Source organism: Acipenser ruthenus, chromosome 2, assembly GCF_902713425.1.
Source record: "Acipenser ruthenus chromosome 2, fAciRut3.2 maternal haplotype, whole genome shotgun sequence".
In the NCBI taxonomy this organism is placed as follows: Eukaryota; Metazoa; Chordata; class Actinopteri; order Acipenseriformes; family Acipenseridae; genus Acipenser; species Acipenser ruthenus.
This window is the reverse complement of record NC_081190.1, coordinates 39157251-39181217: the sequence shown is the minus strand read 5'-3', so window position 1 is coordinate 39181217 and position 23967 is coordinate 39157251. Positions and strand designations below refer to the sequence as shown.

Sequence of the window (23967 nt, the reverse complement as noted above, 5' to 3'; positions counted from 1 at the left end):
ATAGTGCTTTATCGAAGTGTCAGGTCTTAAATTTAAAGATTACTATCCTATACCTCTATTCATATTCCCCACAATGTGCAATCAGCCTTTCCAACAGCTCATCCTGTTCTATACCAGTTTCTTTTGCAGACATTATTTTAAATTATCACGTCATTTTAAAGCTGGAAAACATTTGCTGCTTCAGTATGGGCTATTAACAAATGCAGAATGCGTCTAAAATAAACTGTCCGTGTGAAAATAAATTGGACCTGACGCGGCTGAGACACGCTGAATAAATGGACCGCAAAGGGTTAACAAATGTATTACTTTATCCCGAACTAGACAAATGGATGCATGCAGACTGACTACAAATTATTATTTTCTCTGTGCAGGAATGAAGGTCAAAGTTTGCACATGTGCAGTACGCTATCGGAATAAGTTTTCTGAAAAGTGTTTACATGATACACATTTTGTTAAGTTTTCAGAATTTAATCAGAACTTTCTTGGTGCTGTATTCCGAAAACTGACTTTTGGAATATTCCGATAAATTTTCCGAAAACTGTGTTTACATGACTTTTGATATCAGAATTAGTTTTCGGAAAACTTAGTTTTCCAGAAAATATTGTAATTCTTATGCTCATGTAAATGCAATGAATGACGGCACCTCTCGAAGCTCTCCCATGTCTCATCCTCTTCACTCTTACCTTGCTGTATCTGTTGGTGCTGAGTGTAACTTGGGGGGTGTGGATACTGCATATATCCCGGAGGGCTTTGAGGGGTGTAAGGGCTGGGCACAGGGCTATTTTGTTGAGGCATAAATCTGTTTCCAGATGTCGTCTGTGGTGGTACAAACCGGCTGTTAATGAAACAGAGAAAGAAAAGCATAAGTTGGTCTTACTTCTCAGAAAATATCACTCAAATGGATATTACAGGACAGCTTTACTATAAGATCACAAAGGCAGAACAGAACTATTTAAATGTTTACTGTAAAACTGCTAAGCATTACGATTAATATTTCCATTCATAATATTTGCTATATATTTACTGTCAGTTATTATACAAGTTAGTTAGTTTTACTACTCAACACAGTTTGTGAAGAAAAAAAAAACAAAGAATGTAACAAAAAATAAGAAACTGTCAGTCACCTGGAAGGACTGTGTGAGATAGTGGTTTGCTGGTAGTTTGAAGATGCAGGGCTGCCATGCATGGAATTCTGGGACATTTTGTATTGTGGCATCATTGGCTGCTGCATAATACCTGAAAGCAAACAAAGAACAACTCACTTTAACACAACTTTTCACCTATAAGATGTAAAAAGCACTTCTAACTCTTCATATCTTAAATGCTCACATTTTACACAACAAGCTGGTCCACCTCAAGATGAAAAACACACTTACTACCATAATAGCAAATACCATAAACAATTGGTGTATATACTTGTACATCCTCAAATTAAGACTGAAGAGTGCAATTGTGCCCTCAGCACAAACACAACATGAGAAGTAATTATCTTCATCTTCATCTGAAAGCATCAATTTAACACGTTAGTAGCATACACCCCCCCCCCCCCCCCCACCCCCACCCCCACCCCCTGCCAAGGCTGTAAATATCAAATTAAACCAGTTAAATCAGTGTTAAAAAAAAAAAAAAACAGATCACATATGTTATGAAGAAGAATTAAACGGGTGACATGTACACAGACAGATGGACAGGTACTTTAATATATACCCAGATTATCAGAGTCAATAACTACACACAAATTTAAATGTGACAAATATACAGTAATACATATGTAAGGACACATGGACAGACATCCCCAAATTCTAATGACTCAATCAATATTCAAACCAAGTTTCATCATAACGGGACAAGTGGTTCTCTAGTTTATTTCTGCTCTAACAATAAATATGATGAAGCACCATACTTATGAATGAATTTAGTAATCTCCATACACCAATGTTTGGCAAACTTCCAAGAAATTATACAGCTAGAATTCATTCACTTATATTCCAAAAATGTAACTGTCTTTTTGTTTTTTTTAAATGCACCCAGAGTTTAAAAGTCACTGCCTCACAACATTCTGGAGTGCTGAAATAATTTAAAGTGTGTGTTTATCATCTGGAAATGGTAAAGTCACATAACATAAAACATGGCAGTCAGTTATATTAGGTCAAAGGTGAAGTTCAATATCACTTTCACTAACACAGTGGTATTGTATATTTTACAGATCACATGTATTTGAACTTCAAGGACAGAATCATAAAATACAGATGTGTAGCAAATATTACAAGGTGTGCTGTGACCATCATGCAGAAACTTAGAAAGTCATGATGGGTTCCACACATTTAGCTTGCAATTTTTTTATTATTTTTTTAAAATGCCTCATCGCTAGAATGGCAGGTGATCAGTTGCCGATATCGAGCCAATCAATCTAAGAACATCTGTCGTACAACTACTAACAACTTAAAACACCACCACAAAACACAAAACAAACCCCTACCTTTGTCTAAGTCTTCCTCTTTACAACTGTACAAATATAGCTATTTCCTTTACTGGTCATTCCACCAGACAAACAACTGAGTAATTCCCTGCTATGCACAACATTTCTTTCACCTGTTCTTACTCTGGGACTTACACTCCCAAACAATTCTGATTCCCGTATCCACAAAAGAAAACTGGACCCTGAATGGAACCACCTCAACCTGATCTTTTTCCCCCCCCCCACTAAATCCCACCATTGTAGAACTATTACTGGCAACAATATGGATTCTGCCTGTCAGAAAACCACACTTAAATGTGTGACATTTTTTTAATCTGATTTACAAGTCAACAGCATTTTGTACTTTTAGGTTTACAGTTAAAAGCTCACATAAAATAGAGGCTACAACAAATCAGATTTTTATGTCAACCATTTAAAAGTGTTTCAGCAGCAATGTTTCCATCTCCTCCTTACCGCCCTGAACCCCGTATCGATTCTGCATACTTTTCTCCCTGAAAACATTGGGGTTCCTGGTCAAGACGGTCTGCAGCAGAACTGGGATATCCCCCTCTGGATCATCACTGCCAAGGTTATCCTTCAACTCTCTGCAAAAAAAATAAAAGCAAATTATAACATATTAAAAAAACATGATAAACAAAGCAGAGTCATTGTGAGAGATGTGAAAAATGTGATGGGGGGGGGGGGGTTCTTAGCAAGGTAAAGGGTATGTTACTTGGACCCTTACTGTTCCTTATTATAAGGGACGAGGACTTTGAAAAAGATCTCAGGGTTATAGTGGAGTCATCATTAAAAGTATCTCACCAAAGTCATCATTAAAAAGGAAAGCAGAATGTTAGGCTATATTGCATTAAGCATGTAATACAAAAGAGAGGTTATGCTAAGATTATACAATTCCCTAGTTAGACCCCACATAGAATACTGTGCACGGTTTTGGTCACCTCTCTACAAAAAATACACAATTGCACCCGAGAAGGTAGAGAGAAGGGCAAATAGGCTGATCCCAGGACTTAATAACATGAGTTATGAGGAAAGATCAAAAGATTTACATTTCTTCAGCATAGAAAAAAAGAAGGGAACTAGGGGACTCTATTGGTCTATTAAATCTTAAATGGTATAGCTAGTTAACCCAATACACAACTTTAGATTTAGCACAGAGAGTAGAACAAGAGGGTATAAGTGGAAGCTGAGTAAAAGTAAGTTTAGAACAGAAGGTAGGAAGCGCTTTTTTACACAAAAAGAGTTATAAATGCACTGGGAACATAAAAAAGACAAGATTCTGTGCTTTTAAATGCAATCCTCCCAGTAGAAGAGAATGGTGTGCTAACAAGGGACGAGGCTTGATGGGCCAAACTTTTCTTATGCTCTTAAGTAATAAGATTGTGTTACCAACATTTAAAACAAAATGGTTCAGCCCAACTCATCAGCACAAGCAGGAAAGTTCATTTTGCAACATTTAACAAAGCCAAAGTGTTTCTTATCCAGAAAACTAAAAGGGTTGTGCCCAAAGGTACAAAATACATGGGGCCAAAGACTTAAAAGTATAAACACAAAAAAGTAAATATTCTCTTCTTTTTAAATCCTAACATGAATATACTGTTGGTTATTATAAATTTGATCGAAAATGCACAGATGCAGTCTAGTCAGTGCCTCAGAACCTACTGTGAGCATAATAAACAAATTATGTGTGCAATTGTTTTCTTTCAAACCATGTTTGTTTTTTTTGTTTTAAAACATGTTTGATGCTGCAGTGTTTAGGATGAATTTCATATCAATTTAATGTTGTAAAAGTCTATGTAACATACATGTGGTCCGTGGAGACCTGGTTGAGGCTGTGCGCGAGCTGGGACACCAGGTTCTCATCCCGACAGGCCAGGAGACAGTTGACCTCTTCTGCAATCCTCCCATTGTACAGCAGGCTCTTGGTGGTGGTGGCAGGCAGAGGAGACGGGAGAGGGAGCTGGTTCAATACTAGGTTTAAAAAGAACAGAACAAAAGGTAAATTAGGACTTGACTGAAGCCCAGAGAAAAATAAACCACATGTAGCTAGCTGTCGTCTTGTGTTTGAAGCAGTGGTGTAAATGCACAAACAAGTTATTTATTAGATTTTTTTTCCATCTATAGTAAAAAAAAAAAAAAAAAAAAAAAAAAGGAATTAACATCCCAAAATATTTTGCTTTCTAGTCAATTTATGCAGCAATACTCTAGTACTGTACTAAATTCAGTGTGTTTTATATAAAGTACATTATTGTAATGGGGGGGGGGGGGGGGCACTTTAGATTCCGTCTTTACCAGCAATGTCTTTATACTGGGTTTGTCTGCATGCAGCATAAGGTTTACAATAGTGATGCAATAGACGAGAGTTAAGGAATAAGGGGAAAAATAAACTAGCAAGCATTTGTTGCAATATTTAAGCAATAATAAGAAAAGCCTAATCTGGGCAGGACACTTGCGTTAATATTTCCACTTATTTTTATTTTCTACATTGTTTTCTACATGTTTTTGAATAACAGTACTGAATTTAGTCTTCTATTTACAATTGACCAGCCTACTACTTCACATGTTGGCCTATTAGGAGTCCTACATGTTTTTTTTCTGCTGGGCAGAGTGAGATTCATTCTCCCAAAATCTACTCTAGCCTATATTCAGTTCTCTCTCTTTTGTGCCTTCCTAATGGAAACATTGCTGCACATCTTGCACTACTAATTAAATAGGCAAACATACTAGCATTCAGTTAGATTATTTAAAAAAAAAAACAGGTCTTCAAAAAGTACTGTGACAGACTGTGAATGGTAGAGAACGAATCTGTAAATGTAAATCTACCTCCCAATCTGGAAGGGCGCTAAGTAAGGTTGGTGGTACGCCTTCACAGGGATGGGCCGACTCGATGGTAGGACGGAACAGGAAGTCGGGGTGAAAGGGCGTAGCTGTAAGACTGCTGAACAGCTCTATTGTGATCAGGTGTGTTGTGCAAGGCGATTGGATTGAGCGTGGCACCGCACTGATCACAGGAAGGAGTTTAGCAGTACAAAGGAGACATAGCTACGCGAGTACAGCCCCTTACGCTGACATGCTAACAAGCCGGAGCACTGCTGCTGCTGTTTTTGTATTTTGGCAGATGACTACTGAATGGGAGCTGAAGCTACAGAGCAAGCGCAAACCCCCGGAGCATCTGCACTACCACCTTGGCGCAACCTGTCACAACACTACAGAGCACCTGCACACATCCTCAACCCGTGTGTGCACCTTGGATTGGAAGAAGTGGTTATTATTGTTGGTGAACTTTCTGCGTGGGACCTCAAGCTCACCGTTGGATCCCCGATACCATTGTTGGTAGAGGGAAAATTGAAAATAAAACAAGACGATTGTAAATACACTTTTCTGTATTGTGGAAATTTGCTATTGTTAGTTTTAGTGAAACTTTAAAAAGCATAGAGGTCACATTGTCAAGTGAAGTCTTAACTTAAGAAATTCGATTTTTTGTGTGTGTGGATAGGAGTAAATGAAAAACACACATTCAAAGTCCTTGAACTGATAAAGGAGTAATTAAAATACATAGGCGATGCAATATTTATTTAAGACAAAACTCCACAACAACAAAAGTTAATGAAAGACCAGCTGAAAAATACTGTATTTGAAAATCGTTGGAAAACTGCTGCCAATCATTGTAATTAGCTCCATCAGTCAGCTACTAATATTGACAGTTCTGCTGATTTGAGTTTCTTTACATCACATATCTAAACTTAATTAAAAATATAAGTGATAAAAACATGAAAAACAATAAAAAGTGAAGTTGCTGGTACTGTAAATCCTTTTTGAAGCAGATGAAACACTGACAACATCTTATGGTTGGGTTGAGCTGGAAGTAAAGAGCCAGTTTATAATACGTCCAGTTAAATGTTATCCAGTTTAAAGTCCTTGGTGTCCACTTCCTTCGAAGCCTTTTCAACATCAACTTCAAAAGATGTTGTCACTACAATTATTGTTGTAAATCCTCAGTGCCAATGTTCTTTAATCCAACAGGGGTCCCAGATATCACGCCAACCATATTCCATGTGTGTCGCTTCAAATAAAGCACAGCCAGTCAGAAGAGCTTCCAGATGTATCCATAATCCCTTTATGTTTAGCCATGTTTGGAGAGTGAAACAAAAACCTCACTGGGAAATCAATATAAAGGTTTTCCACATATTCTTTTCATGTCCTCAAAAAAATAAAACTTTCACCACCATAAAAATCACTTGGGGAAACTAAATATGTGCATACTTAAGTATGTTCAATTTGTAGTGGAAAAAAATTACCAGTATTTTCCATAATCTGCCTAAAACCAACAAAAGAAAGTTTCTGGCACAGGTTCAGACATTTCTTATATACATTTAAAAGCAATGTAATGCTACGTAAACCATGTGTACTTACAGTCTGTGAGGCTAGCGATCCCAGCGAGAGTGGTGATGGGAACATGAGGCATATCCCCATTCATCCTGAAGTTGTGCGGTGATCGTGTCTATGCACAGATAGCTCAGTCTCGTCACCAGCTAACGTTACTTCACATCTCCCAAGCGCTAAAAAGAAAAACAAACACTATTAGCAACTTGCTCCATGAATCAATTAACAACAGAGTAGGAGGTAATCAAAGCTTCTTATAAAATCTCTAGTTCACAGCACTGATTCGTTAAATCCTTTTAGTCATCTCTACCAGAAAAAAACAGAAGCATAAAATCTAGGGCAGAGAAAATCAAATGTTAAATTTTTGGCACCTGAAGCCTTTAGACTGTAGTAAACTAGGATTATCAATATCTCTTACCCAAGGGGTCCTGAAAGAAGACAGCAAACAATCCAACTAAATTACATACACATGGAGTCCCAAGTTCTAGGGGCTTTATATTAAAAAAAAAGGTCCATATCTCACGAATAGAGATAGCCCCGACACCACATAGATAACACGGACATAAACAAACAAGATAGCTGCTTCTGCATCCAGCGCTCAAAGAATATCACAGACATTTGCAGAGCCTTTTTCAGATGTTATAGTAATAAAATAATGACTTGGATCGCATTATTGAGGAGTTTGGTGATAAAACGAGTGATCAGGAGATGATTTATCGGTATGCACTACTATGTAGAGGTATGTGAAAAATACAGCAAACAAGGGGTGAGGCGGGGCTGGAGATGCAGTACTGAGTATCCTGTTGATATGCAGTGCCTTTTAAATCTGTTTTACTGTGAAAAAAAAATACTTTTAAACAGCGCGTCTAAAATAAACTGCGCGTGTGAAAATAAATTGGACCTGACGCACTGAATAAATGGACCGCTAAGGGTTAATGACATTTTGGGTGTAACAAGGATGTTTCAGTGCACAAAAAGAATAAGCCATCCAGATCCAAGGTTATCACACAAACATTATGGGTTACGATACTCATTCCACAGAATACAAAGCAGCTACCATTACTCTGCCACTGCATCTCATTCCAGACTTTAAACCCAGTCATGTGAATACTGATGTTTGGTCAGTGTTGTTTAGCAAGGAGTTAATGTCCTTTCTTAGAATGTTTAACTATCATGCAATTTATACTACCTGGTGTTCTTGCATTTGTTCTTGCAGAATTGCTTGGTAATGAAGAAACATTCAAACTTTTTGTATAGTCACTATGGAAATAATCCCAAACTTTGATATTCCAGGGCTCTCTGAAAACAGCCCAAAACTAACAATATCCATGGAAAACGGATAATTAATAAGGCTAAGGGTTTGTGTTCAATTGAAAACAATGAGGGGGAAAATGCACAAAGGTAAATTCTCATTATTTTGGAAAACTCAACTTCCTCAAAAATCTTAGCTGAATACAACAAAGCCCTATGGGAAGACCCAGTTCAAGATGTCACTGGAGCGTGATATTCAACAATAGTATTATTACAATCAAGTGCGTGAGATTAAATAAAATGATGTAGATTGAACTGAGCTGTAAATAATATAATTCATTGAACAATGTCCCAAGCGGCTCTGGAAATAGCCATAACAAAAGTTAAAGCTGTAGAATTTCCTGCAGTATTTCAGGCCCTAAAAAAAAAAATTATATATATATATATATATATATATATATATATATATATATATATATATATATAATCTACAATGATTATTAAATAATTCAGAATTATGTTATCAGTAACTGAAAAACAAAAACTTTCAATGCATGCAGAATTACAATTATAGCCAACCAACAAAGTCTACCACTTTCTTGCAGAACAAAGCACAACTGCCAAAGCCACAGTGTTCTGACAGAAGTCAAGATGAAGGCAGGTGTGTGAACTCGTTTTCTAACACATTTCCTGACCATCACATATTAAAACCACAAAAAAAGAAAAAAAACACACACACACCACAGAACATCTGCATTTTTTGTAGAACAAACTAAGCCTACATCAAAATAAAACTTTCAAAGTAAAATTACCCAAATCCATGGCAGTACATTTTTGGGGGGTTGCGCTATTATTTATTTATTTATTTCAAGGAGGTCTGAATAAGATCCCGCTGTTGTCTTTATTTAATGTGTCCCAATATTTGTTGAAAGGTACTATACTGTATGTTGCATACATGACAATGAAACAATTAAAAAGCAACGAAATCACTAAAAGTAATAAGTTGATGAAATCAAGCACACTGTTCCATGGAACTGCAGTAAACTACATGACTCCCTCTGCTGTCCATCTGAGCAACAAGGCTTAAGTTCCTGGACATCAGCACATGCACACCATTTCCCTGACATGAGACAGAAAAACATTCTCCTTGATTAATTGCTTGTTGTGTGGTGGTTTTCTGATATCGCCCAAAAATCTAAAACTAAATGACAGACCGAAATGTACACTTGGAGATGTTGGCCTTTATTAGAAAATAGCATGCTGCAGTAGCACAACTGTTCACATACAGCAAATTCATACAGACAAAACAATTTTAAGTTATACAGTCTTTACATTTAATACTGAAATATGCACATTTACAAAGGTTAGCAGGGATACAATTTTCTTTCCAAATTTAAAAGTAACAAAAACTAACAGTTCTTAAGCAAAGTGAACCAGGATCAGATCTATGCAGCTTTATCCAAAAAAAATAGACAATCTAGGCTAAAAGTTAGCTGCACGAAAAATGGATGTTCATACAGGAGTACCATACAAAGGAGGTTATTTAAAAAAAAAACTGACAACACATATGAAAGATCTTGTTCTGTGCCAGCCAGGATGATCTTGAAAAGAATATGGTACTTCATCTAAACTCTGTAATAAACCTGAATACAAAATGCAGAAGACATCTTTAAATGTTTTTCATACTTATTTTTTAATTATAATATTGAAGTGTGGTTTCTACTGCAGCAATTGCATGCATTTCATTGTATAGCTTGGTTAAAATTACAGGTCAGTTCAGCATGGAAAAATTCTTGATCTCTTCTAGAAATGCAACAAGCAACTGATGCATCAATTATTGCCCAATCACCCTTAAATTTCTTGAGTTTCGATTACATATTGTTGAATCAATGCATCAAATTAGCGTGCAGTCAGAAGTCAAACATTGATTATGTCGTTATGCTCTTATATTTGTGTTAGCACGGTAGGTTGCCAACTTTAGCACGTTGCAAGGATACAGACCGGTCTTTGGATTCACGTTGGACAAGTTACATCAGTTAAATACTTTATTTACATTTTTTCTGATTTAAAAATGAAAAAGGTACACAATTATTTAATTTATTTAACTGAATAATCAGACACAAAACTGGTAATTGAGGTAAAGGAAAAGGAGGACAAAAAAGGTTTGACAATTTATTGAATTTTGTGTAGATGGAATATGCTTTTGAAATAAAATGTTAACAGTAATGTTAATTCTATCCATCCATTATCTGTAACCGCTTAATCCTATACAGGGTCGAGGTGAGTCGGAGCCTAACCCGGCAGACACAGGGCGCAAGGCAGGACTACACACTGGATGGGATGCCAGTCCATCGCAGGGCAACTAAGGGGCTATTTAGAGAGGCCAATACACCTAGCCAGCATGTCTTTGGACTGTGGAAGGAAACCGGAGTACCCGGTGAAAACCCACGCGAACACGGGGAGAACATGCAAACTCCACACAGACAGAATCCTGGAGCTGTGAGACAGCAGCGCTAACCACTGCACCGCCCTTGTGATGTTAATTAACAAGTATATATTCAGATCGTAATGACTTCTGTTAAATAAATAGTATTCTATTTATATTTTCATTATTAAAAGTATTAACCCTTTAAAGACCAAGCGTTTTTCAGTGCGGTGCTCCCCCACTAAAAATTATTTTTCACAGTAGAATCTTGGACTTTGTGTCCTTTTTTCTTTGGGGAACATTATAATGTAGATTACACCCTCGCTATAATGAACCTGTTGGCGCCCATGTCTTTTGTTTCTTATATCGAGGGGTTTGTTATAGTGAAAGGACAATCAAAATGAAGGACAAACTGTTGGAGTAAGTTAATGAGATGAGATTGTGAATAAAAGTAGAATTACATGTACCTGTTCGTCTCATGTATGCAGTATTCTGCCTGTGTTTAATCCTATTCATTAAAGAATTAAAACGCAGTACAAAAAGCAAAAATGCTGAATTTATTATTCAAAATCAATCTGACATGAATCGTTTCAAGTGCACCAAATCTTAATCCAACAAGCAAGAATCCCAAACTGAGCTTTTATTCCAAATCAACCCGACATGAAAAGTTTGAAATGAAAAGTTCGAAATGAAAAGTTCATCAGATCCTCAATCTTTTTTTTTCTTTAATTAATTTTCCTTTGCCGCATGGTTGCTGAACAAGCCAAAAAACATAGGTGCGTTTTCACAACCTATATTCAGGACAGAGAGATTCCTGCGTTACACCTTTTTTCAAAGGATCAATATAGTTTCCAGCTTTGTTAAGAACATAAGAAAGTTTACAAACGAGTGGAGGCCATTCAGCCCATCTTGCTCGTTTGGTTGTTAGTAGCTTATTAACCCCAGAATCTCCGAAATCTCGGCACTTCTTGTGTTAAAGAAAATGAGTGTAAAAAAATTTGACGTTGCTGTTTTGTAACTGAACTGTATCCTATTAAGACCGCCCACGCAGCATTTGACAGGCTGCACAAAATGTCAGTTTATCAGCCGAGATGCTTATAGGTTGCGTTGGAATTGAATTATATCTTCTGGTTACTTAGTAAAGCCTGGCCAGGCAGCATTTGACAGGCTGCACAAATGTGACAATAAGCAGGCTTGTGAGATGATATTCAGAGGTAATTTCTCAAATAACATGGTGCATTGCGAGTGTTTTTTGAAAAATCGTGATAATAAAAGGGGCATGATATTAAGCAAGGCGATATAAAAACGGGTTCATCTGTGTGTGTGTATGTATGTATGTATGTATGTATGTATGTATGTATGTATACAGAGTATCAAAAGAAACTTATCACTATTACAACACATTTATTTTTGAAAAAAATAAGGTATACAAATGATGGATATTGAAGAAATCTTTTGTTTCTTTTTAATCTCTCGATCATTCATCCTTGACCAGGACACGCTTGAGTGACTAAGACTGAAGCATATGCACTTAATCACCTAATTAGTGAGACAGTTGATTGGACACTGGATTTGGAGTGATTTCAGCTGTTCAATTGCAAGAAACAAAGAATCACAGAAAAAAACAATATGACACATCTCTCAAGACAGCAGCGCCTTCGTGCAGTCAGCATGCTGGAGGCTGGACTAGGGCAGCGTACTGTGGCTCGTCGTCTTGGGTGCTCACAGCCAGCAATTTCAAACCTGGCGAGATGGTATAACCAGACATACTGTCAATGACAGGCCACGAACTGGGAGATCAAGAGTCACAACACTTCCCAAGATTAACAGATCACTTTGCAGCATCTTCGTGGTGTCAAAATGAACAATTATTTATTTATTTACAGATCTTTCTTTCTCTATCTGGAGGAGCACAAGACACATGAACACGAAGTTAAGTACTGCTTAATGGTGGATTCTCCATTGCTCTCTGATTCTCTAACTTACTCACTGTTATGATGGTCTGTGCCTGGTTTAACTACGGGAACCCCACTAGTATAAACTCCAAAGTCCTAACTCAAACCGAAAATGAACTACACGTTTCTGTTTCTTGCACTAATTTTGCTTGCGAACGTGACAGTCACGTTGGCCAAATTAAACAAACGAGGACAATAAAGCAGACTGAAATAAAGTTCAAGGTAATTTACCCTTTCCCAGCTACCATAAACTGAAAGTACTGTACATATTTTCTTTTCTCATATGCATTTGTCATATAGTGGGTGACATACTCTGATGCTTTAATGTACAGTGATACAGTGTTCCCTGGAAGTAATTTAACCGTTAATTATTGTGTTTTTTTCATTTTTCAAGAGTTAAATGTGACTTGGATTTTTTTTTGTGTGTGTTTGGGGTGCCACTTGAATTTGAGTAAACACTGTATGTATGTATATATGTATCTATGTATGTATGTATGCATGCATGTTTGTATTTATGTATGTATGCACACACAGACATACACACGATGGTTGATTGTGTAGTTCATACATGTATATACACGATTGTTGATTGTGTAGTTCATTAAAAATGCAGTCATATGCTAAATCTAGTACACTCAATATTAATTAATGTTTTGACTTTAAAATATGGTTCCCATTGGGGTACTACACTGTAAAGTAAATGCAGTTCCCTTCTATACTGTACCAGTGAATCCAAAAAAAAAAACAAAAAAAACAAAGGATTACATATGGGCCATGTTTTAGGCTACCGGTAAATACACATGCATTCATAATGCAACACAGAATTAAAAAAAAAAAGTTAAGTGAGTGCAAAATGAGGTCAAAGTCATGGGCACTACAATTATGCAAAATAAAATTCTCACCATCGAATTTTACTTCGAGAATCATAGAATAAAGTTGTGTACTGAGTATGAAGCCAATATCTCAAAAGCAATAGCTCATTATCATCCAGGCACTAAAACGTTACAGGACCACAACATTTCAGACATCTTAAGTCAAAAGGTCAAAATGAAAGTTTCCATAACATTGAAAATACAGTAGTCCATTGCAGATCAGACTGCAGTGGGACCAGAGTAAGGGTGGACAGGTAAAAAAATTAGATAAATTAATCCTTTTTAAAATACCTACAATTACTACATTCACACAATTATTGTTTTGAGATTTGGCTTTTATTAGGGCGCTCCCCTCAATCCCTTGCTTAGAAAGATACAGGGTATTAATGTGACAAGGTAGCCACCTGCCGTGTGGGTGTGTGTACTCGCTGCTGAGTGACTCTTCGGTATCCAACCCTGGTTCTCACTCACACACGTACGTCTGCAAATTTCAGCTTCTTTAGCCCAGCTGGCTTTGCAGCAGCCCCAAGGCGAATAAATGGAACCTTTTTATATGCGATGCCCTGCTGCAATACACCTACCTGCTGATTAGACACACCTGGTAAGACACACCTGGTAATCACACTCAGCAGGCAGGCTCTCCCTGGAGCATCAGGTACTTCATTAATTAATTACAACACTATTTACAATATACATTTACACACAAAAACCCTCTTGATGCCATGCTGTGTACACGAACATTAATGGTCAGGTAATTTACACAGAATGCATAGATTTATGGGGAGAAAAAAACAAAACAAAAAAAACACACTTTAAATTGTAAGCACAACTTGCTTTCGCTTTCCTGGAGCATTTTGAAAAAGAGTTAAATCATGGCAGATAAACGGTTAGGGCGGATATGTGACGGGCGGATACACGACAGATTACTGTATAAAGATGGCATCTCAATGGTTTATGAGATATACTATACAGCAGCATATATAACCTTGTACAATATATTTGCACTTCACAAAACCAACAGCTTCACAGAACCTAACACCATAACAGCCATCTCCAACTTAGATGAAACAGACAAATAAAGGTTTGTCATCATGCTTATCCTGAACAAATATAGTTTAGACTCTTACAGTATTTAAATTATCCAGACACTAAGGGGGTTAATCCGTAACAAGTGAAAATAATATTTACAACTAATAACTGGTAAGCATATTTTCTGAATATGTGACCCACCCCCTGAGAATAACAATTTGCAAAACCAAAACTACAAGGGCATTCAGTACATTAGCTTTGTCTAAAATATTTTTATCTTGTATAAAAAATAGTAATAAAAAAACCAACAAAAAACTTGATATTGGCAAACAGTTACTTTCTGCCTCATGTCTCCTGGAAAAAAGTTATTAGAAGTATAACAGCCAAAGCATGCAAATACTGTCTGTAAATGAGTTCAGAAATACACTCCCAGCCAATACTTATGACCATAACACTACAGTGAAAGTGAAACCTAAAGTAAAAACTTCCTCTTCTGCAGATGTCAATGTCAAAGTACAATACACAGCCTTGAAAGTAACTAAAGCACTATTTTTTTTTCCTTAATTTTATTTCAAAGAACTTAGATTAATTCAGATTGTCAATCTTGAAGCTACCAAGTAATGTGATATAGAATGATACTGACTTTAGGTTTAGAATGATTTTTAAAGTTTCCTCTCAAACAGCAGGATTGTTATTTAAAAAATGCAATTTTTGCTTTCATTATATGAAGGTATCCTGAACCTGAGAACCGAAACAAAAACAAACTCCAGCACTTCAACAGGCTGCTCTGAGACGCAAATAAAAAATAGACAGTCAAAACCACCTTGTGTATAACAATGGGTAAATCAGAAAGCAAATACTAAATATATTTTTTAAGGACTTACTTTTCTACATTATACTCTGCACATGTACATAATTAAGACTACTGCAGCTTAACTGAATTGTCTTTAATGCTCTAGTAGTAACATCTGTATATCTTATTGTCACTTCATGACAAAACCACTTGTACACCTGGTGTTTTAAAAACACACAAATAAACATATCCTGTTAAAACATTTTTAAATGGCATTGAGCTGAATTGTGCATGTCAGCAACATCCCTTGCAGTCGCTATATACTTTAAGTTAGAGCCCAGGGGTGTGCAATTTTTGAAAAAAAACGTTGTCCTGCATGATACACAAAAGGTTCCCCAGTGACCCCACCTCATCAACAATTATACATTGGCTTGGATGAATTAAGTGCTGTGATTGGCTTAACACGATCACATGACAATTCTTACCGCATGGTTATGACATCATAGATCAACTTCCTTACCTGATCTATTAATATTACTACACCTTAACAGTAACAATTATCTAAATAGTGTTTCTGTAGGTAAAAATGTCAATATACAACTGAAATATCATAAAAAAAAGTTTTATTAGAGGCCCTCAAAAGTGATGTTGGATTTCTTTCCTGAACCTTACCACCTTACAATTGTATCTGTCTACATTTTTTTTAATGGTGCGTAGCATTAAATGGAAATGTTTATCTACTGAAAAATGTGGGCTACCAAAATCTGTGGTGGGCTACCATAGTTTACCTTTTGGTAGCCCATCGGTCTGCCACACACAGTAGTGATTTGTCCACCCCTGAATACATATGCAGCAGCAGCAGCATCTACTTATTAAACTAAATATCACCTTTTAAAACTGACTAGTAAGTATGCTATGTTTAAATTAGACACAACAGATACATCTCACCACAACCCTCCGATTTCAGAAACATATTTAAAACAAAATTAAAATCTCTCCTGCTGTCTTCTGACACAACCGCTGGGCTTTTAAACAAGGTTGGATTCGGCATAGAATTCTATTGTGCTCACCGCGGACGGGAAGGACTGCAGCACTGCACAAACTGACACGGAAGTCATTTGGTCCACATATCATCTAATGCTGGTTTACAATCTAGGGAAATTATGCCGGTTACCGGCGATCGATGTGAAAACAGCCTCTGGAATTATTAGTCAGCTTCTCTTGAATACAGCAAAACCTGAGCAGGATAATTTCCTACACACACACAAAAAAAAGTGCATTGTTTAGCTGTTCCATGAACCCTCCCTCAGATGTAGGAAATCAGTCTGTTTTCAATTCCCAAATGTCATTTTCTCTCGAAAATGTTACTATAAATGGGAATGGTCAATGTAATGTTTATGGCAAATAAAGTACAAAATATATGTATTTCAGGGATCCCCCCCCCCCCCCTAGTGGAAGGATACATAATACATTTTTAATTTTTTTTTCCTTAAAAAAGCTAGTTTGCGTAATTAAAAAAAAAAATGTAGCCATTTTATAAGCAAAATAACCCACTCCAGGGTATACGGTAAGATAATTCTTACCACACTTGCTGGGTGATTGAAGGGACTCTTGCCTGCGGCCTCCTGCCTCACAACGCATCCAGAGCATGTGCGGTAAAACAATTCTTGTCATGGACAAAACCCTGTCGTGGGTTATTTCTTACATATAACATACTTTCAGGAACTGCCTGTCAGTGCAGTTTGGCGCATATTTGCCTGTAAATTTAAGTAACGTACTAAGAGTACAACTATAATAAGCAATACATGGGAGTTGTTAAAATATAAAAATAGCTTCTGCCTGCTTTTTTTTCCCCACTCTTTCTCTATAAGCTGAATCCAACTCCTGCTGTACAGGTGTTTTAGTTTGTTGCGTCAGATACGAAATTATTGCCAACTATTACTGCTGCTTTGTGGAATTCCAATTTTCTTGACGTTTGCAGTTTTGTAACTGTTGAACCGCATATTTTTACTGTTTTTCTTAAAATGGCAAGCAATATTTACAGTAGGCTCCATTAAATTCTGCAAAGACTAAATATGTTTCTTTTGTTTATTTCTAGTATATACTTGTACAACAGTGTACAACATTTTACAGCTTTTTTTTCCTCATCTAACATCTTGTCCCATGATGGCTAACTGGAACACTGCTGCAGCAGGGTGATCCTGGTTTCACACCCTGTTTTTTTTTTTGGGGGGGGGGGGGGGGGACGGGGGGGGACATTTTTTCTCTGCACTACTCTCACTGAAAAATAAATACTTAAATGAATGAGTACATAAACACATTGCCATGAGAAACTCTATTTTATTTTAAAATAAAATATTGTAAGCATTTAATTTCTATCATTGTAAACATTTATCAATCTTCATGTTTCATAGCTTCACAAAATCGATGGATTGTGTATGTCCAATAAATAACTAATATCACTTCTATTCAAATCTAGTAATAAAAAAAGCCTTTAAATCTAAAAAAAATATTTCAGTTTCTTTGTAACCAATAGAAGATCAGCTTCTTCTACAGCCAGCCAATCAAACGTGACAGGGGTGGGACTAAACACTTTACAATGTTTGTGTAGGTGCTAGACTTCCACAATTCAGTTTTCAGAAACTTGCGTGGCTCTCGAGACATATACCCGGAGTGTCTTTCTAGCAACAGAACAAACATAGGAAAAATAAATGAATAAAAACTACTTTTACAGCAAAACTTGTTGTCCCTCACACAAATCTTATAACGAGTGCCGGCCGATTGCATACCCCCAGAGTCATTAGTAACATTAAAAAATGTAAGTTGGACATACAGTACTTCACAATAACACAACATTCTGATACTCAAGAGCACGTTTCATTACAAATGAATAAGCATTTCTATAGATAGTAATGTAAAAACTTGTGACACACAGACAGACAGGGTGCCTCTGTATACCACCAGATTTTGTCAACAAAAAAAAGTCCTTCTCATCATAACTGGATAAGTGGTTCTGTATGTAAAAACATATACACGTGACACAGACAGCCAGCCAGCCAGACAGACAGACAACCTCTTCTGTGTATTGTCCTTGGTAAGTTCCATCTTGTTACATGAAAGAATCAGACAGACAAGCAGTTGGACCGAGAGACAGACAGCTTCTATGCACTCCCAGATTATAATACTCAGTAACTTACACTAAAAGTTGTATCACAAGCAGTTCTCTGTTGTGCAAAAACTTTCATGAAAAGTATGTATGCCTACCTCCAGTATATCCCCTCAGTAGGGATATGGCTCTGCAGTTGGAGATAACTGATGAACACAAGGAACTGCCTCAGAAGTGAACCCTAAATGCATCAATCTTGACATACGTCTACACTACCAGAGCAGACTGAAGGACTGAACACTATACGGAGTTGTGTCCCTTTCACATGACCGCAGGTACTGGCAGGAGGAGAGCACCTTAGCTAACAGAGTTGCCTGAAAGTTTCATTGAGGAAGGAAGCGTGGGTGCCTGCAGCTACTACTATCTTAGGCAATGTAAACAAACTGATTAGCCAACAATGTCTGGTTTCAAACATACAGATAAGCTATGAATAGTAAACATTCATGCAGGAATGATTCTTTTATTTAAAAATTGAACATAGATTGTGGGATACTGTAGCTTTAGATTAAGTCATGTGTTTTTACTCAGACAATACATGCACTATTATATTTTAATACACTACATACTGTATACAAGCCAGAGTTATGCAAATGAGAATATTAAGCAACTGGTGCACAATTTAAAAAAAAAAAAAAAAACACAAACAGCATCTTGGTTGTTATTTACCATGCAAATACCTGCCAACATATTAGATCCATAAATAAGTTATAGTTGTAATCCAAAGTTTTGTTTTCTAATTCAAACCTAACCCTAACCACAGTTGTGCTGTGAACTATAATGACTGAGATGATAATGTAAAATAGGGAAATTACAAACTATGACATTACTAGAAGGAACAACAAAAGTATGTCAGTGACGTTCAAAACCAGAGCAATCAATGAGTTGATGATGACAATTACATTGGATTTACAGACAGACCTTCCCTTATGTAACCCTAGAATCTGACACTCAATAACTTAAGCTAAATAATGTTACTGTAATAGCAAGTTTCATGACAATTGAAAAGGGTTGTCCAGAGATGCAAACGTGTATGACAGAAATGTACAAATCCCTCCACTGTATGCCCTTCACAGGGAATACATACCTAGTGGAGGATAATAATCCTTTCTATATACAGTACACTGACACCGTGCACAAAACAAGAAACAAATATGAAATATTTCTGGACTTCTAAAGGTGCGACTAACCTGAAAACTAGATTTAAAAAGGTCCAAGAAATACTAATTATAATAAATATTAAACCGATGCAATATCCAATACAATTTAAATAATGTTTTGGTAATCTTATACAAACCCCTTTATGGAGATGTCAGTTGTCAGTCTGTCCATATGTAACTTGTGTCACTTACATTTTTACCTACAGTAGGCTATATGTTGAGAACTGTTCCTTCCACTTTGTATAGAATTTCCTTTGCACAAGTTCCTCTTAAAATAAAAATGTTCTATTCCAAGGAAATGTTAAATATACACCAACACAACAGAAATCATTAACATGTATTAGGCTGCATTTTTTAGCATTTTATTAAACGCATGCTAATAAATCACGCATCCTACAATGACCCTGTTGATCGGGTTAACAAACTTTATCCAGCAATAAAACAACTTTTTACTTATACTAATAATATCATTACAAGCGCACTTCCAGACCTCTCTGCAAATTATGAATGGCTCTTATAGTGCAAATTGTATTACTATGAAAAGTACGAATTACTCTTCACCAGTCTATTAGAAATAAAATTGCCAATCTTCAACAAATGAGTATCTGTGTTAACAGAAGCTCTGAATTCATTACTTAAATTTGATAAATAATTTCTGATTCAGTTTTTTGTGCATTTACTGCCAGAAAAACAAAATTCAGGGTTTAAAATACCGTCTCCATGGGGTGTGTGTGTGTGTGTGTGTGTGTGTGTGTGTGTGTGTGTGTGTGTGTGTGTGTGTAATTACAAATTATTTGAATAAAATCAATCTAATTAATAGGTTAAAATGTGATTGCAACATCACACACAGATCTTTGAAAAACTTCAGTTGCAACCTTTTCACGCAGTATTTCATAAAGACTAATATTCCAGTCATGTACATGATATATTCAGGATGAGGTTAGCAGTAATCTGATAGTTAAAATAAAAAAGTGGACTATGTAGCCATCTAGCAGATTATTAGTGAAGTATTAGAATACACATGAGACTTTCATCCGTGTTGTCTGGGATTTAGAAAACCTCTGATAAGCAGATGTTTACCTAGGTCCTTATAGGGACCCACTGGTCCGCAAATAATGATACATATGGAGCACAAAGGCTTTGTGGGTCACCCCTGTCAGGAAACATAACAGCAATTAAACACGTTTTTTGTTTGTTTTTACTTTCCTTTAAATAATTTTTTTTTTAGAAAAAGAATAGTGCAGCCGCACCATAAGATACTGTATGGCTTGCACCGGCCAAAATTACACAAACACCACTTTATAGGATTGCTATGTAGTCAGGGAATGCAGGATTAAAACTCTACCTTTGCGTTTATTATTCAACAGATTGGACAACAAAAATATGCCCAGTTTCTACTGCCTGGCACGCCCAGCGACAGCTGCCCACGAGAACAAAACAGGGTGTTTTCACTGCTTGCCCAAGCGGCTGAGCGAGGCTATCTGGTCAGGTTTTGTATTTCATGCTCTATGTAGCCAAACTGGCTACAAAGGAAGTGCGTCCTCACATAGCCAGGAGGTGTGTATAGAGAAGAAACGGACTGGGAAATCACTCCCATTGTAGCCAATCTTTTTCATATAGGTAAAGCACGCCTGTGACATTTTCTTTATTGCTTTTCTTTAAGCTTAATAGTATTTACTGAAAGCAGAGAACTTTGTTAAATTGAACAATGTTCATCCTGTTTTGGCACACAATACAAAAAACGTCTGACGTCGCTTTTTTTTTTTTTTTTATTAAACACCACCTGGCTGTTTGCCTGTGCTCTCCTTAATGAGATTCATTTTTATTTGTAACGAGCCTATGGTTAAATGTATCTGTTACGGCCGGTTTCTTTAAAACAAAGCAATACGATCCCACAGTCCCCCAGTAACCTTTGACGCACAGTAAGAATTTCTGAGGTTGGCCAGGTTTGGGAAAAAAGCACTTTTGATTTTGCCAGCTAGCCATGGACAGCCAAAGCCTGTAGCACCATGCATTGGCAACGAGGCAATAAGTCTCTTGTACAGTACTTTCCTTGAAAATGTGAATTATGGGACCTTTGCCAAGGTGACCCTATCCTGAGTTTCTATATCTGTCTTACAATTACCCTGAATCTGGTTAACAAACTTTATTCAGCTGTAAAATCAACAACTCAGGCCTTAATATAATTACATTGCTATAAATAAAAAACAAATGAACCGTTTTGAACTGCAGATTTCCCACATCAGAGTTCCCTGAACCAAGTTAGTGAAATCAACCACATTTTTTGCACGTATAAAAACTGTCACAGTAAAAAAAAAAAAAAAAAATTACCACCACAGGTGTAGGCTATGAAAAATTAGACCAAACTAAGAAATAGTCGCATTTAAAATGATAACATTTTTATCATTTGAATAGTACAGAACTTACACTGAATTTGTAGGTGTACAATGTTAGTAAGCACTAAAGGACAAAGAGGCTGTTGCTATTGCACCTGTCTGTTTCTGGGGTTACTGGAGCATTTGACCTCTCAACTTACTGCATGGTATGGGTATGTGGGACAGATGTAGAAATATGTCTTGATCTTCAATGATAAATACTTCAATGCGAATTACAAATCCCAAATGCAATATAGATTTTACTTTTAAAAACCTACAGAACTCACATCCTTGACAACTGAGGAAATATGCAATATGTACAATACATTTGGTTTGAGAAACTTTTTTGTGCTATATACTCTCGTACTGTATGAACTATTAAGTGCAGGGTTTGCGATTTTTGTTTTTATTAAAAAAAAAAAAATCAGATTTGATTTAAATCGATTTTTTCAATTTTATTTTTAAATTGAATGTATTTTGTAGTACCATAGTTGTAGCTTTACAGTACCTCCAAACTGTAAATTTAAGGATGTTGGTAATTGTGGTTTGTGAATTGTTACATACCAAACTAAATTTCTCAATCTATAACTGTGCAAGACATGTCTTCAGAATACCATTTCAGTTTTTTATATTTTTTTTAATGGTTTATAGCTTAACTCCATTTATGCACCACAGAATAAAGGGGGGGGGGGGAGGCGCCATTCGCACTTGCACTCACATTTGCGCTGTGGTCAGAATACAGCCCTAACAATTTTTGTTTACAGACAGTAAGAGTTTAAGATATTTGTGTTAATAAAAGATTTTTAAAACTTACTTTTCATGTCTTTTCCTTGAGATACTACATAAAATAGGTAGTAAATGAAAAAATGATTTAAATCAACGATTAAAAAAAAAAAAAATCAAGTGATTTATATCAGTGATTTAAATCAGCCAACCCTGATATTGAAGTGTAATGTATATGGATGTTTGTAAGATCAATCAAATCATCATAGGATGTGCCCTAGCCAGCACATATGGAGCGCAACAAATATAGCCTTGAAGTCATCGTAGCTTAACACGGCAGGAATATTTATGGGCCCTTTTCATGTTTCATGTAATCCTCAATCTGAAACAAAAGCACATTGGAAATGTGAAAAGACGCCAAGTTATCAAAAGTGCCCAGCCATTTAAAGTGGAGATATCAAAAACACAAGCCAAGTTTCAATAAACCATTGGGGCATCCTTGGCCAGCACCTAGCAAATAGGCACAACTGTAAAAGCTGTGGGGGTCAAGGTTTCCCCAATTGTTTCTACTAACTTGGCTTGTGTTTTTCATGCAAATTCGATACCGGTACAGGGTGGGCGACTGTAATTAGGAAACATTTAGCAAATTGAAAATGAAATGTACTGCAGCTTATTTGATTGCAGTAGAAAAACTGCCATTTGTTAAAAGCTTAGCTTTCGGATTGTGATAATGAAAAAGAATGGTTTGGAAATATCTAAAATATGATACTGTGTTTACTGTGGTGTATTTAATATCAAAATAACAGAAATAACTCAAAAAGAACTTATTTTTTTACTGAAACAATAAATGGTTACATGTACAGTAAAAAGCAATAGCTGGGTGTGTTACATGGTCTCAGACCAGGACTCCACTAACTAACACTGAGCATGCGAGCTGCAGCAAGTTATTTCCCATTTTATAACGGGACACAATAAAAGGTGCGGTCAGCAATTCAACACACAATATCTCAAATATGAAATGTGGAGTTCATTGCAGCCATCAGCTGCATAGATTACCTATTCAACAGAATGAGGCAACAAACAAGTGAGTACTAACATAAGTTACTGTTTTAGTATCATTTTAGTGTCTTAACAAGTTGTTATATTTTAAGCAGCTGAATATGGTAGCAACCAACTTGCTCTTAAAGTGACACCCAACAAATTTGTTTGGCCTAAGAGCCATTGGTTCCTAAGGTAAAAAGTTGGTCTGCATCCGTCTAGGCTGCTGATTGACAAAACAAATAGCCTTTACTGAATAAATAAACAGTTATTATTAAGTGAAATTGTTGTTCTTTGTAGCCACTAATTTAGCTTTATATATGA

General features: G+C 36.4%; 1 protein-coding gene across 7 annotated transcripts in view; it reads right to left on the bottom strand.

The window, feature by feature from the left end:
* Positions 1 to 23967, bottom strand: part of LOC117408895 (nipped-B-like protein) — a 97635-nt gene that overhangs the window by 60987 nt on the left and 12681 nt on the right. For 5 of the 7 annotated variants that reach the window (XM_058995738.1, XM_034014311.3, XM_058995745.1 and 2 more), the window contains 5 exons: positions 6890 to 7035; positions 4282 to 4447; positions 2933 to 3063; positions 1125 to 1236; positions 684 to 835 (listed from right to left, as the gene is read on the bottom strand). In XM_058995738.1, the coding sequence (XP_058851721.1) occupies positions 684 to 835; positions 1125 to 1236; positions 2933 to 3063; positions 4282 to 4447; positions 6890 to 6953 (625 nt within the window). In that variant the 5' untranslated portion in view covers positions 6954 to 7035. The remainder of the gene's footprint in view (positions 1 to 683; positions 836 to 1124; positions 1237 to 2932; positions 3064 to 4281; positions 4448 to 6889; positions 7036 to 23967) is intronic. The other 2 variants (XM_058995743.1, XM_034014312.3) reach the window with 1 other exon arrangement.